Source organism: Eublepharis macularius, chromosome 1, assembly GCF_028583425.1.
Source record: "Eublepharis macularius isolate TG4126 chromosome 1, MPM_Emac_v1.0, whole genome shotgun sequence".
In the NCBI taxonomy this organism is placed as follows: Eukaryota; Metazoa; Chordata; class Lepidosauria; order Squamata; family Eublepharidae; genus Eublepharis; species Eublepharis macularius.
In genome coordinates, this window is record NC_072790.1 from 169,957,577 (window position 1) to 169,972,727 (window position 15,151).

The window sequence follows — 15,151 nt, forward strand, 5'->3', positions numbered from 1 at the left end:
AACAGAGCTGAGGACCAAATTGTGGAAAACATGACTAAAGTCAAATGGGTGAAATAACAGAGAGGTCAAGAAGGATAAGCAGAGAAGAAGATTGATTATGTGATGGAAATGAAAGCCAGAATTTTGGAGGGGGTAGGATGTAGAAAGGTTTGATGAGGTCAACTAATCAAGTGAGAAAAAGAGGAAAGGGGACAGGACCAAAGGAGGTGAAGGAAGAGGGAGATCTGGTGCAGACAAAAAGTGGTGGTGATGACAGAAAGGTCAGAGCAGACAGACTAAATTTTATCACTGAAGAAGGAGACAGTCCTGAGTCAAGAGCTAAGTGGATGGAGGTAGTGGAGCAGGCCTTAGTATGGTATCAAAGATGGAAAACAGGTACAGAGAATTCCTATTGGTGTGGATCAGGGGTTAGTGTTGTTTAGCCAGATAGATGGAGGATGAGAAAAGGATGAATTAATAATGGTGTTTAGCTGCACAAGAGAGTGAAAAGAGATAATGGAGAGAGGGAACGATCCAGGGCTGGGGCTAAGAGGGACAAATCACAGGATGTCACCGACCCACTATATACCACATTAGTCAGGCCCCCCCTGGAGTATTGTGTGTAGTTCTGGAGGCCTTATTTCAAAAAGGATGTGGAAAAATTGGAGTGGTTGCAGAAGAGAGCAGCCAGGATGATCAGTGGCCTGGAGACCAGGAAAGATTAAGGGACCCTGGGGATGTTCAGTTTGGAGAACAGGATGTTGAGGAGAGCCATGATTGCTCTCTTTAAGTATATACAAGACTGTCATTTAGGGGAAGGAAGGAAGCTGTTCCTATTGGCAACAGAGGGTAGGACTCGAAACAATAGGTTTAAACTATAGAAGGGAAGGTAGTTGCTGGATATTAAGAAAAACTTCTTCACATTAAGAGTAATTCAACAGTAGAATCAGCTGCCTAGGAGTGTGGTAGATTCCCCCTCATTGGCTGTCTTCAAGGAGCAGCTGGATGCATCTACAGACTGGATGAATATGGGGATGCTTCAGGCTGTTCCTGCATTGAGCAGGGAGTTGGACTAGATGACGTGTAAGACCCTTTCCAACTCTATGATAGTAGATTTGTAAGTAGACTGAGACAAATGTGTCAGGAAGGACAGGGATTTGTTGAAAGCAGTGTAAGCAGAGGTGAGAGAAGAGGAAATAAAGGTTCCAAGAAGGCTACAGAATTAATGAACTGTAGGTCACAAACTGAAACAAGAGGCACAGCAGGGTGAAGACAGCTATGTGTAATATCAAAGGAGATAAGGTGATAGACAGAGTGTATTTCACAGTGGAGAGGTCAGAGACAGAGTTGTCCTTTGTTAAAAAAAACAGATCAAGAATGTGCCAAAGGCAGTGTGTGGTGGGCCTAAAAGTGACAAAATCCAGAGGGGTGGTTGTATTAGAATCTGCAAGCCAAAATAAATAAAGGTCTTGTAAAGCCTTATAGGTTAGCTAATAATTTTTTAGTTTAGTTTAAGCTTTTATTGACTCAAGCCTACTTCCTCTAGTCCATGAAAGCTAGAATAAACAATTGAGAGCATTAGAACGTAAGAAGAGTCCTGCTGAATCCAAATAGTGCCCATTGTGTCTCACATAATGGTCAATCAGTTACTACAGAGGGCCAACAGTCTGAACTTTGAAGGTGGAAATCAAAGGAGGAGGTTAGGAAAAGAGATGGGAAGTATCTGGGTCAGAGGGTCTATCAACATGAATGTTAAAATCTCCGTGAAGTACTGTGTATGGGGGAAGGGGGGGTTGTCAGAAAGAAAGAAAGAAAGAAAGAAAGAAAGAAAGAAAGAAAGAAAGAAAGAAAGAAAGAAAGAAAGAAAGAAAGAAAGAAAGAAAGAAAGAAAGAAAGAAAGAAAGTCATGCACCCATATATGAAACAGAGTCTAAGAATGAGTCTGAGAGGACTTCAACGTGAGTTGCAGAACTCGAAGGGAGTACAGAATAAACTTTGATGGTTGAGAAGGATAGGCAGGGGCTGGAACTAAGAAGCTTCCTGAAAATTCTGTTGAAAACAACAGGGAGTAAATTTAGTTACAGCATCTAACTGCGGTCTGAAACAACAGCCTTCAATAATATAGGCAACATTAATGTTAATCATCTCAAACGTGAGAAACCAAGAAGCAATATTTATTTACTGCTTTGAGATCTGAAGAAATGATAGTTTGAAACAAATAAATTGAAGACTTTTGTTAGATTAAAATCAATTCCATGGTCTGCCTTTGTAGTGAACTATTCCATCAAATCAACCCGATTGCTCAAAACACAGACTTCTTTTGTTACATGCATCTCTTGTTTGCTAAGATTTGACAGCCCAAAAGCTAGAGCAACCACACAACTGGAAGGAGCCCAAAACACTGCCATTCCTCATTCCCAAAGTGCCCCTATTTTTTCCATTCCACTTCATCCCACTCCAATTACTGGCTCAGCCATTCTTTTCAGCTATAATTAAATGGGAATGATTCAATGTTTATTTTTATTAACTCAGAATGGTAATATTGATGTGTATTTCTGAGCCCTTTTTTTCTTATTATTTTTATCGACTTGCGTTTCTGCATGTGCCAGAGATTGAGAACCACCTTGGAGACTAATTGTTGCTTATTCAACTTGTATTGACTGTGAAGTCAAATTTCATAACCGATTCAGAAGTAAAATCATAACAGATGAGAATTATCTTGCATAATATCCCATTTTTAAAATTAATTTATTCTCAAAATGGAGAATTCCATCTCCTGTGACTTTATAAAAAACTATATTGGTTCTTTTACTATTTTCTTCTGGGACATTTAAGTCACTCATGGAGCATTTTTCATAACTCTTTTGGAGCAGAGGAAGGAAGAAACAGATGGTCACTGAGCTACCCGATTCAACCCACATGGATTAATTCTTCTGTATATGTGGAGCTAATATGGGTGTTCACTAGATTACATGTGTACCACAGCCAAAGCAACCCATAAGAGGTAGGATGGGTTAGTACATAAGTTATTGTATATTTCATTTCTCATGGAAAGCTCTGCAGATCTATCCTGCTGGCTAAGCTCACAATTCCTTTGCTTAGAAATACAAACATGGGAAATGTCCGGGGTCTGGGCCTCAGCCCCTGGACTTGCTGGGAGGGAGGCAACTGGGAGACAGCAGCCCTGCCACCCCAGCCAGCAACCAGGGTCAGAACCCACCTATACCCAGGAAAAGGGGCAAAGGGCCAGGGCCTCAGAGGGCTAGAGGAGGCAGAGAGGCACCAGCTAGACCCACCCTCCTGGGGGGGGCGATAGGGGGCTCAGCAGAACAGAGGGAGAGGGCAAAAGCAGGGGGAATAGGGACCCAGCAGCTGCCCAAACAGAGCTCTTACCTGGCAGAGATGAGAAGCAGCCACAGCAGCTCAGAGCCATGCCCCAGCCTCAACCTCTGCCTGAAGACAGCAACCTGGCTCAAGAGATGCTCAGAACCAAGCCCCTCCAGGTGAAGCTGCTGAAGGCATTCTGTGGGAAGAGCTGGGCAGCCAGCCAAGGGGCCACAGCTGGGCCTACCTTCAGTAATCAGCTCAGCCAGAGAAGCCTGGCAGCCAGCCTACATGACACAGCTGTTGCTGATCCAGGCAGAACAGCCAGCTACCCCAACTGCAGCAGCTTGAGACAGCCCAGGCCAACGCTGGAAGGCCAGGGAGGGGTGTGGCCTGGCAGGCAGGACCTGCAAGGAGGGTGGGGCGGTGAGAGAAGGCCCTATAAAGGCTGGCTGGGGAGAGCTCTGAGGTGGTTGGTGTAAGGAGTGATGGTGTGGAGCAGAGCAGTGAGAGAGTGGAGGCTTGGAGGAGAGTTCTGGGAGGAGGCGATGATGGAGGACACGGGGTGAGCATGCCAGGTTGAGCACGCCAGTGAGTGGACTGAGAGGGAGTCTGGGTGCAGTATACCGCCAATCCTTCCACAGAGCAGGGTCCTGCAGCATCCCTGGCACCCCTCTGATGTCAGGGCCGGCCCAGCTGGTGCCCCGCCCAGCGGCAGCAGCGACAAGCCCTGACAGGAAATTCAGAATATTCTTCAATATAAAGACAAGCATTACATTCTCCTCAGTTCCACTCTATGATGGAAAGAGAGGTGGATCTGACCCCTACCCTACCACTCCACTGAGCAAACATTGAAGCCTTTCTCCAGTTTAAGGAGCCTTGTTCCAACTTAAGTGACTCTTCTGTTGTTTAAGTTGGAGGAAGGCTCCTTAAGCTGGAGGAAGGTTCTTTGGAGGATGGTTGGATCCAGCCCAGTGTGAGGGAAGAAGGTAGTGGAAAGAAGAGAAGGAGGGTTCCTCTTTGTCTCATACTAACCAAAAGAATATGAACCAACCTTACCTCTTTCTCTTCCCTCCACTACTCTTATTCACCATTCCCTTCTCTAGCTCTGTGGGAAATAAATGACTGGTTGAGGACTGCAATTTCCCAGGATGTATCAAGTTATGGTGCTTTGGATGTAGCCAAAATAGTATCTGAAATGCCAGGGAAGAGGAAGAGATGCAGCAGGGAGAGAGATTCTCTACTGTTTGGGTAGCTGTTTGTCTGTTTGCCCAGCAGGCTAACCTTTTCCATCATCTTAGAGCTTCTGTAATAGTACCCTCACTAACGATGGGATGGGGAGAAAGGCTAGAAGAAAGGAGGTGAGGTTACAAAATGTGTGTGAAGCATTCCAGTAACAGGGCTCAGACAAAACTGAGGTATTTGCCATGGGGGGAGGGCAAACAGTTTATTTTTCCAGAGCTTAATTCTGAGCAAGACCGAGGCAAGGAGAAGTGGTAGTTACCTACCACTCGAGTCTCTAATGTAGATACTTTCATGTTTGTCTGTTTGCCCAGCAGGCTAACCTTTTCCATCATCTTAGAGCTTCTGTAATAGTACCCTCACTAACGATGGGATGGGGAGAAAGGCTAGAAGAAAGGAGGTGAGGTTACAAAATGTGTGTGAAGCATTCCAGTAACAGGGCTCAGACAAAACTGAGGTATTTGCCATGGGGGGAGGGCAAACAGTTTATTTTTCCAGAGCTTAATTCTGAGCAAGACCGAGGCAAGGAGAAGTGGTAGTTACCTACCACTCGAGTCTCTAATGTAGATACTTTCATGATAACTAGGTTTCTCCGGTGTGCATATTAACACACATATGCAAGGATTGAGGTTCCGAAGACTGTTCCTTGACTTCCATGCATGTAAACATTGTGACAGAATAAGACTCAGCCACTAGAGCTGAAATGACAACTGGGAAAGGCTGCATGAGCTACTTAATATTGATTGAACACAGCAGACAAATCTAAAGGCTTGATCATCTGTGAGATGTCACCATATACATGCAGAGCTTAAAAAGAAATGGGTGACTGCCCTCTCACAGAGAGAACAAGGGCCAGAACAGGGTTTCCAATCCACTGCCAGATGCTGACTAAGTGAACTCTTTTAAGCAACAGCTCCTGTACATTTTGAAGCCCCCAAGCCATTGGTTCAGGGACCACAGTCCAGTAAACTTCAGGCCTACTGATTTCAACTGGACTGCTTATTTCCATGTTGCAATGGGTGCCACCCTGATAAATGGTTTGTGTTTCAGAACCCTTGGTCCTTCTAGCTGCTGCATGACCTGAAGCAGGAGGCCTGTGGCGTAAAGCTGAAAATGCTCAGCTGGAGGGGGATTTCTTATTCCTTTGGAACACATTGGATAGGTTTGGGGCCCTTTGCCATGCATTGCAGAATTCTCAACCAGATGCTTCAACTTTTGCTTGCTGTAGTCTCATTCCAAATGTAGCATTTCACAAGTACTGGGAATAGACTAGCCATTTCAAATGGCAAACTACAAATGGCTGAATGACACATGTGATGGGGGCACTTATAAGGGAGCTATTGCTGGACTATACCATATCAGACTGTCTCTGTGTGGGAGAATAGAATGATTGCCCACTCACTTAAAAAAATCCTCTGTACCAGGGTTGCCAGGCCCACAGAGGTGGCAGGGATTCCCTGCCTCAGCTCCTGTTTTCTACTGCAGCTACAAGAAAGAAAGAAAGAAAGAAAGAAAGAAAGAAAGAAAGAAAGAAAGAAAGAAAGAAAGAAAGAAAGAAAGAAAGAAAGAAAGAAAGAAAGAAAGAAAGAAAGAGACACCTGGCCAACAGCATGACATCAGTTCCAGGGGAAACCCAGAAATAATGTTAGCCCCATCTTGGAGTCATTGGAAATGCTATAGAGTTTCTAGTGATTTCTAGAGAGGTATGATGTCACTTCCGGGTTTTCCCAGAAGTGATGTCATGCTGTTGCTATCTGAACAGTTCTGAACATTCAATTCCCTACCCATCCCTACATCATTGTAGGACACAACTGTTATTTGTCCTCTTCCTGCAATATCTTCTATCTCATTTCCAGACACCATTTTACTCTATCCAAAGTTCCAGTTCTCAAAGTAAGGCCAAATCTACAGCCAGAATTATGTCGAATGTGAACAGTCCTCACAGATATTCTGGATGCAAATGGAGAAGGTACCACTTTACCATCTAATTCTTTGGAAATAAGGCTGCAATCATAAGCCTGCTTACCTGAGAGTAAGCCCCATTGAACTCATTGGGGTTTACTTATGAGTATTTATGCTTAAGATTGTACTGTTAGTTAAAAGAAGTAGTGGTGGGCGGAAGGACAGAAAAATAAATCAGAGCACTGTCCGAAGAACATAATGATCAGACTCTATTGCCACAAATGGAATCATGTAAAGACAGAAAAGCAGGGGACGAAATCCAAGTCCTGTGCTGCCTCAGTTGTCAGCAGCAGACATAAAGAAGAATTACCAAAAAGATAAAGAAGACATAACGGAAAGACAACTAGAGGCAGATGTTTTGGAAGTGCAAAGTAGAAAAGAGAGTTGAGGAAGATAATATGTTTGATAGTGTCAGAATCATTAGACAGCAAGGATGAAGATTGATAAAAAGTCCTTAAGAGGGTACTTAAAACTGTGCCAAGAGCAATTTCAATAGAGCACAGAGGGCAAAATCAAGATTTCAACTCATTTATTTTAAGGCAACTGCTTACTTTCCCACTGCCATATGCATTGAAATGGAGAAATCAACAAGGTATATGAAAAAATTCCTAGCTTCTTCCTGAGGTGGGCCAGTTGCATGACTGCACAGGCAGTTCTGGTCTCCAGCACATCACTGCTGCCTTCACTATGGACTGCTAGTGTCCAGCAAGGATCAGAAGAAGATGAAGCCTCAGAGATGAGAGGACTGCTGGACTGGAGATACAGTGCAGAAACGTCTTGGCTCTCCTTCAAAGTCACCATGTGGTTATGCCCTTAGAAACCACTGAAACAATTAATGAAGCCACCACCTTTGCTAGCAGAGATCTGATTCTACTACAGAAATTAGGTTCCCAGATGTTTTTCCTAAAGCACCCTGTCAAGGCATTCTGGTTTGGTTGAGTTTCAGCTATCTTCACTGTTCTTTGTGCTTTAGTGTCTCTCCATCATAAGCAAGGAAACAGCAAAAAAGTACAGTCAACAAATGTAGCTTTCTTTTGTTAGAAAGGAACAAAATCCTATACTCTAGAATGTCAATAAGTTAAAATGGACACAATTCCATTTGGGGACAAAATGAATAGCCAAATAAACCTAGTTAGTCATAGGAACAAAGTAAATCTAATATCAGCTTGCCGAAAGTGTCATCATAGTTCAGTAGGGTCTTTTGTTGGTTCCAAATGCAAAAGTGGGCTGGACTGTAAAGTACAGTAATTAACATGATTTAAAACACCTAGGATTGCATTCATTCTGCAATGTACTCTCCACTGCACATGAAATCACACAGATGTGGTTTGGTGTGGAAAGTTGTTTGTATGAAGAAACTTTCTACAAGTCCCACTGTTTTTATTTATGCCAGCACAACTTCCATTTTACCAACCATCTTTAATCATGTGGAAATCTACTAAATCGAAAGTGAGCTGGATGCTATTTGCAGGACTTACCAGATACCTGGAAGAGGCAAGTTGCCACTCCAACATCATTGGAGATGCTACATTCATAGTTGCCGCTAGTCTCCCGGCTCACGTTGTCCACCTTATATTCAGAGTATTCCTGTTGTTCTATAAGAGGCACAGGCAGCAGACTTCCATTGATTCTCCAGACAGCTGTAGCCACTTTCATAGGACTCCCCTTTAGCATGGAGCAGCGAAGGGTGACACTGCGGCCCAAGGCTTGCCGGATATCTAGGGACGCTGGCTCCACCACTGGGGGGACTACAGGACAAATGACAAAAGGATATATGAACAGAAACAGTAGTACTCAGTGCAGTTTCAATCCTAGTCCTTTCACTTATTATCATCCTACTGATTATATTGACTTATACTGTGTAATCCACCTTGGGTGTCAGTGAAAAAGGCAGACTATAATGTAAACAAATATATAAACAAACAAATAAATGTTACTGGTATTTGCATCCTACCTTATTCTATGGGCTCAGGCATAGAAGTTTTTGATCAGAGCTACACAAGTTTTTGATCAGAGTTTTTGATCAGAGCTACTTAGGACACAAGTTTTTGATCAGAGCTACTTAGGAAGGCTTGAACTTTTCAAGCCCTGTTCAGTTTAACTGATCAGAACTGGTTTCCTTATGCTGTGATTTGCAGTTTCAAAGTACGTTGAAGTGTCTTTTAAAAACCTTCTTACCTTCTCTAAAAGGCCAATAACAAAGTGGGAAGCCTGGTTTTGATTTAGCAAAACTGATAAAGGCTTGAAGGGTTAAACCCACTGTTTCCTTTCCACACATTAGCCAGACCCAAATTGTGGCTCCATGAACAATTTACCTTCTATAGCCAAGCAGTGATTTATAATCTCTATAATACCTGTTTTGGTCCTATGTTTCAGTATAGAGAAACCAGTGCTACTATCTCATGTACCATACATTTGTACATTTTCATTTTCCACATCTTACTATTTTTAATTAGAAGCGTTTTATAAGTCACTGGGCTAATGACCCTAAAAGCTGAAATCTAAAAACAGCAGCTTCTGTTTGCCAACACATTCAGTGTGCCATTTGTACATCCTCAGCTGACTTCTGAGTCTTTTCTGTATCAGCCACTGGTGACCTGTACCCCATTGTGTAGATGAAGTAGAGACCCATGGAAGTTGCAAGGTGTTCTAAAGAGAATTCTTCAAAGGGGTTGAATAGACAGCACAATGGTTAATGGGATAAGTAAGTGGGAAAGTGGTGCACACTGTGGCAAAAAATATCCCTCATTCCTCATATATACATTGTTGGCCTTTCAACTGCTGGTATGAAAAGGAAAGAGAATTTGAGGTCACAGAGATATTTCAGTAACCTTAAAAGGTGGTTAGACAAAATTCATGAACAATATGTGTGCGACAGTAGAAAAGAGCAAGAATCCAGCAGCATCTATAAGACTGACAACATTTGTGGTAGGGTATGAGCTTTTGTGAGTCACAGCTCACTTCTTCAGATACCTGAAGTATCTGAAGAAGTGAGCTGTAACTCACAAAAACTCATACCCTACCGCAAATTTTGTTAGTCTTATAGATGCTACTGGATTCTTGCTCTTTTCTACTGCTACAGACAAACACGCCTACCCATCTTGATCTATCAATGTGCGTGTGAGTGGCTACTAGCCGTGATTGCTAAATGTACCTCCAAATTTTGAATGCCATTAAGGGGTGGGATACAATTAAAGGGGCCGTTGCTTTGGTGTCCTGCTTGTGAACTTTCCAGAAGCATCTGGCTGGCTACAATTGGGAAAATGGTCATAGAAGAAAGGAAATTTGGTCAGCTCCAGCAGGATCCTTATATTAGATCACTTCATCAAACAATGCGTTTATGCTTTTAAAAGCAGAGTAGCAAAGGGAATGCAACAGGCAAAACTATTAGTGCCATGAATACCTCCCCCATTGTTACTTGCACTGCTGATGTGAATGAAAAAGAGAGCTCTATGGGGGCGGGGGGGGAGACAGAATTCCTAGTATGAGGTGAAGAAAAAAAGAAAGGGGTTTCTGTATGTATTTTTTTACAATAAATTAAACTCTGCTCCCTCCAAAGGGCAAGAACTCATTGAAACCACAAAGGTGACAAAATCTAAAATGTAAAAATAATGAGCTGTTATAGAGCTGAGATGGTTTTTAAAACAGGCAAATGTCTCACATTTCATGCAATTATAGTGTTCAGAAAAGAAGAGCAAAAATCACCTTCAAAGGGGCATCCAGGGATCTGCTAGTCAATGGGTTGTAAAAGGAAGCATCTCCTAATAATCTATGATTTTTTGTTTTTATTGTTGTTAAAACAGGCACTACAAAAGAGCATTCTCCAGTTTTTCTAGTTAAAAAGTTACTAATAATAATGGATACTCCAGAGTCAACGTTTGTGTCCGCTGTATGGATTTTACACACTAACACACACACACAGACTTGCAATGACACCCCAACAGAGTTACACCCTTCTAATCCCTGCATTTAGAAGGGGGTAACTCTGTTTAGGATTGCACTGTTAATCTTTGGTCATTTGATCATTATTTTTCCAAGCAAGCTTCTGTGCGCATGTTACTATGTGGACGGGGAATCAATTTGCCCCATAGGTGTTTTGCATATGTAGTTCTGTCCAAGCTACTTGTTGAGTGATACTGGCTAACCCACTTTGATAGAGTGGAGTGGGAATGAACTAAGTCCAGTCCATACCTTCTTCTCCCAAACAGTAACCAATATTGTAAGAGGGAAAGTATGTGTGTGGAAGGTTCCTGCTTTAAGGCATGGAGTTGGATTAGATGGCCCTCAGGTGTATTCTAGTTCTACAATTCAATGGTCCTTACATTAGGAAAGATTAAAAGAAAAGTCTTGCAGCACCTTAAAGACTAACAAAGGTATTGTAGCATAAGATTTTGATGCAGTGATGCCTGTGGTGCAATGGGCTGAAGCCTAAGAAAGCTTATGCTACAGTAACTGTGTTAGTCTTTAAGATGCCACAGGACTCTGTATCTATGCTGCAATAGAGTGTTGCCTCATTGAAATAAACTGGCCCCAATGAGTCATGTAACAGGAGGGTGACCAGTGTGGCTGTTGCCAAAGAGGGCAAGAGATAGATGGGCCTAGCTGCCTTCAAAAAGGTGGTTCTGTGACTGCCCCCCATCTCAAACACCAGAAAATTAGCTGGATGAATGTGAGAATTCTGTCTTCCCTGACAGTGGGAAATGGTCAGACACACAGACCTCCTTGCTGGACCTTCCTTCCCTAAAATTTGGCAGGTGCTTTGTTAAAGCATACCCTGACCTGGATGGCCCAGGAGAGCCTGATCTCATTAGATCTCAGAAATTTAAGTAGGGTTGGCCTTGGTGGATGAGAGATCTCCAATGAACACCAGGGTTGCAGAGGCAGGCAATGGTAAACCACTTCTGTTAGACTCTTGCCATAAAACCCCACCAGGGGTCACCATAAGTCAACTCTGACTTGAGGACAGGATTTCATTTTTCATAGTTAAAGCATCCATCAGATTTTACATAAAGTGAGAATACTGTAGTTTGTTCAGTTTGCTCTTTCACTAATAATGTGCATAATTCGCAAATTACGCTGCCTGGATGTTCTGAAGCTGAGATACGGAACCCTACACATAAGCTTTTTTACTGTTCAAGCGTCATTGATTCTTCTTACTTGTCTTCTCCAGTTCATGAATTAAACCATAAAACCCACTAATGTGGCAAGTGGCATTATGAAAGAGGTGAAGAGGTCAGAGCAGCGGAAAGCTTTCAGCAAACAATGCTTTGCTCTTCCCTCAGACTTGTTAATATTCTGCAACTTCAAAAACAGAGGGCAGAGCAGTTCGCCTCAGAAACAAAACAATTTTGCTGTTGACACAAACTATAATCATTCACAGGCTCTCCAGGAACAAATAAAATGATGAACTAAACTTATGTGTGGCTTCCCAGGTTTTCCTTTTGCCTTGCACCTGGTTTTTCTTTTTTTCTTTTTCGTTTTTTCTGCCTTCTGGTGTGGCCATTGTTTCTCCACCACTCAGTCTTGCACCTTGTGAGAATTCATGCATCACTTTTTCACCTCGCAAACCTGAGAATTAGGCAACAGGAACACACACACACACACACGATCTATTTCAGGAAAAGTAACACTAAGCATATGGCAATAAGGGCAAGAGCCAAGCAAACAAGGGCAAGAATTGTCAAGTGCGAGACATGTAGCCCTGTGCCTTGAGTAACCTTTCACTTTCCCAGCTCTACAAGATCGGCTGGTTCTGAATTTATTCTTCAACAGAGATGATGCTTAGAAACATAAGGGTCACTGGAGCATGGCCGACTTCTAATACCCATTTTAAAGTCTATTTTTACTTGAGCTGCTGGCAAGGCAGAAACCTCGCTTTGCACAAAGCAAACAAATTCCTGCTGAGAGCATCTATGGGTGTTTTATATCAAAGCTAGACAAAATGCAGACAGCCTGATAGCCAAAACACCTAGAAATTAGATGCTGGTACCTAGGAATTATAATTTTAGTTTTTTTACTAGGTCCAAAAATGAAGTTTTGGTTCCTAAAAATTCAAATTAATTTCTACTTTCACACACACACTTTTCTTGGATTAACTTTACCTAAATTGCAACCTAAAAAGTCTACATGCTGAGAACACATTTAGATAGATGTGCTACTACGAGAATGCATCTGTGGCCATTCCTGACCCCCCCCCCCCCAATTCATTCCTAGTCATCTGGATTGGAACTCTAGTCATATATATCGGTTTCTACATGACTTTGACAAAGGCCAGGCGTAGGCATTAAGTAGGCAAATCCCTTCTGACAGTTTTTTGTGTGGCTCTGAGTCTTTAAAGCATTGTACTGAAGTTCCAGTCACAACAACTGAATCCTATTCATATTTTAAAAGGGGGGGGGGGACATCACAGCCATCTGGGCTCTGGGAAGGAGCAGGAAAGGGAGCTGCTAGAGCGAACTGGCTGAGTTGCTACACGTGGAAGGAGGAAGTCTGAGGAGTGAGAAACCAAGGGACAAAGGCCTAGTTTCCTAGTGCTTCCAATAAGGTAAGTAAACTTTCCACAAGGAGACCACATAAGTACATAGGGTATTAAAAGGGGAACATATACATATATATTTATATAAAAAAATAATAAGAAGTAATTTTTTTAAAAGAGAAATTATGAAGGTAGTATGCCAGCAGGGGGTTGGGGGCTATCCAGTGTTTTGTACTGAGTGTCACATCTACGACTATCTGCCCACTGGGCAGAAGTCTTGGGGGTGTGCTTGGTGCAAGGAGTTCCTGGTTCTCAGGGAGCGAGTTCGCACCCTTGAGGCTGAGGTGGCTGACCTGGAGAAGCAGACACAGTCAGACATATGGAGAAGACTCTTGGGGACTTGTTAGATATGTCCCACTCAGAATGGCTGCCCCTCCGCTGCCAGGGAGCATGAGGGTCGAGAGAAGACAGGGCACCGTGCTGAGGATAAGAGGACTATGCGCTCAGGAGGGACCTCTTCTTCAGTTGGTGAATGGGTATCCTTTTGCACCAAGGAACCATCCCTGGGCAGGGAGCGAGGAGGGCTCTTGGTAGTTGGTGATTCGATCCTTAGGCGGGTAGACAGCTGGGTAGCAAACCCACGTACTGACCGTATGGTGACTTGCCTGCCTGGTGCGAAGGTAGCGGACATCACTTGGGTTCTAGATAAGTTAGTAGACAGTGCTGGGGCGGAGCCAGTGGTCATGGTACATGTTGGTACCAACGATGTGGGGAAATGCAAGTGTGAGGTCCTGGAGGAAAAATTTAGGCAGCTAGGCAGGAAACTCAAGGCCAGGACCTCCAAGGTAGCCTTCTCCTGTTCCACGAACTGGGCCAGAGACAGGCTCAGTTTAGGAGTCTCAATGCATGGATGAGACGATGGTGTGGGGAGGAAAGGTTCAAGTTTGTGAAGCACTGGGATGCTTTTTGGACAAGTGGGAACCGTACAAAAGAGATGGTCTCCACTTGTCCCGAGAAGGAACTGGGCTGCTGGTGCTTAAAATCAAAAAGGTGGCAGAACAGTTTTTAAACTGCATCTTAGGGGAAGGCCAACAGGAGATGAAATGTCTCTGGTTCGGGATGGTTCATCTCAAAAAGATGAAGGGTTAGCTGTTACTTTTCGACAGGGAAATGGACTAGAGTTGTCCACTGAGATGGTGACAAACAATATGGACTGCCTGACAAGGTCTCGAGGCAGCAGGAAGAAGGTTGAAGGCCGAACGTGCCTGGGAAATTATAGATGTTTATATACGAATGCAAGAAGTGTCCGAGGTAAAATAGGGGAGTTGGAATGCTTAGTGTTGGGGGGAAACATAGACATTGTGGGCATTACAAAAACTTGGTGGAATGAGGAAATCCTGTGGGATACGGCAATTCCTGGATATAAATTATATCGTAAGGATAGGAAGGGAAGGGTTGGAGGTGGGGTGGCTCTGTATGTCATAGAGGGTATACAGTCCAGTAAGATTGAGAAGGTAAGAGAATTAAATTTACTTCTGGAAATGCTATGGATTAAAATAATGGGTCCAAAAGGAAACTTAGCTCTAGGAGTTTATCATCGCCCACCGGATCAAAAGATAGAGGATGATTATAACATGATGAAAGAAATAAGGATAGCGGCTAGACGAAATAACTGTGTAGTAATAGGTGATTTCAATTACCCACACATTGATTGGGTCAACATGTGTTCAAGTCAGGAGAAAGAGACTGAGTTTCTAGACACTCTCAATGACTGTGTGCTATGGAGCAGATGGTTGCAGAACCTACCAGGAGAGAGGTGATCCTGGACTTGGTCCTAAGTAATGCCCAAGATCTGGTGAGAGATGTAAAAGTGGTTGCACCGCTTGGGAACAGTGACCATAATGTTCTTGAGTTCAGTATTTGCATAAATAGGGAGTTGCCCCAAAAGACCAACACAACCACTTTTAACTTTAATAGGGGTAACTTCTCTGAGATGAGGGGGCATGTGAAGAAGAAACTGAAAGGAAAGGTCAAAAGGGTCAAAACCCTTGGGGAAGCTTGGAGACTATTTAAAACTACAACCCTAGAAGCTCAGATAAAATATATACCACAGGTTAGGAAAGACACAAATAGGTATAAAAAAAGGCCTGCATGGTTAACAAACAAAGT

The 15,151-nt window shown here is 43.1% G+C and overlaps 1 protein-coding gene across 1 annotated transcript in view; it reads right to left on the reverse strand.

Annotated features, from left to right (window-relative positions):
• MDGA1 (MAM domain containing glycosylphosphatidylinositol anchor 1) overlaps positions 1-15,151 on the reverse strand; it is a 397,523-nt gene that overhangs the window by 148,873 nt on the left and 233,499 nt on the right. Inside the window, exon 9 of the mRNA XM_054993181.1 lies at positions 7,986-8,255. Coding sequence (XP_054849156.1) covers positions 7,986-8,255 — 270 coding nt within the window. The remainder of the gene's footprint in view (positions 1-7,985; positions 8,256-15,151) is intronic.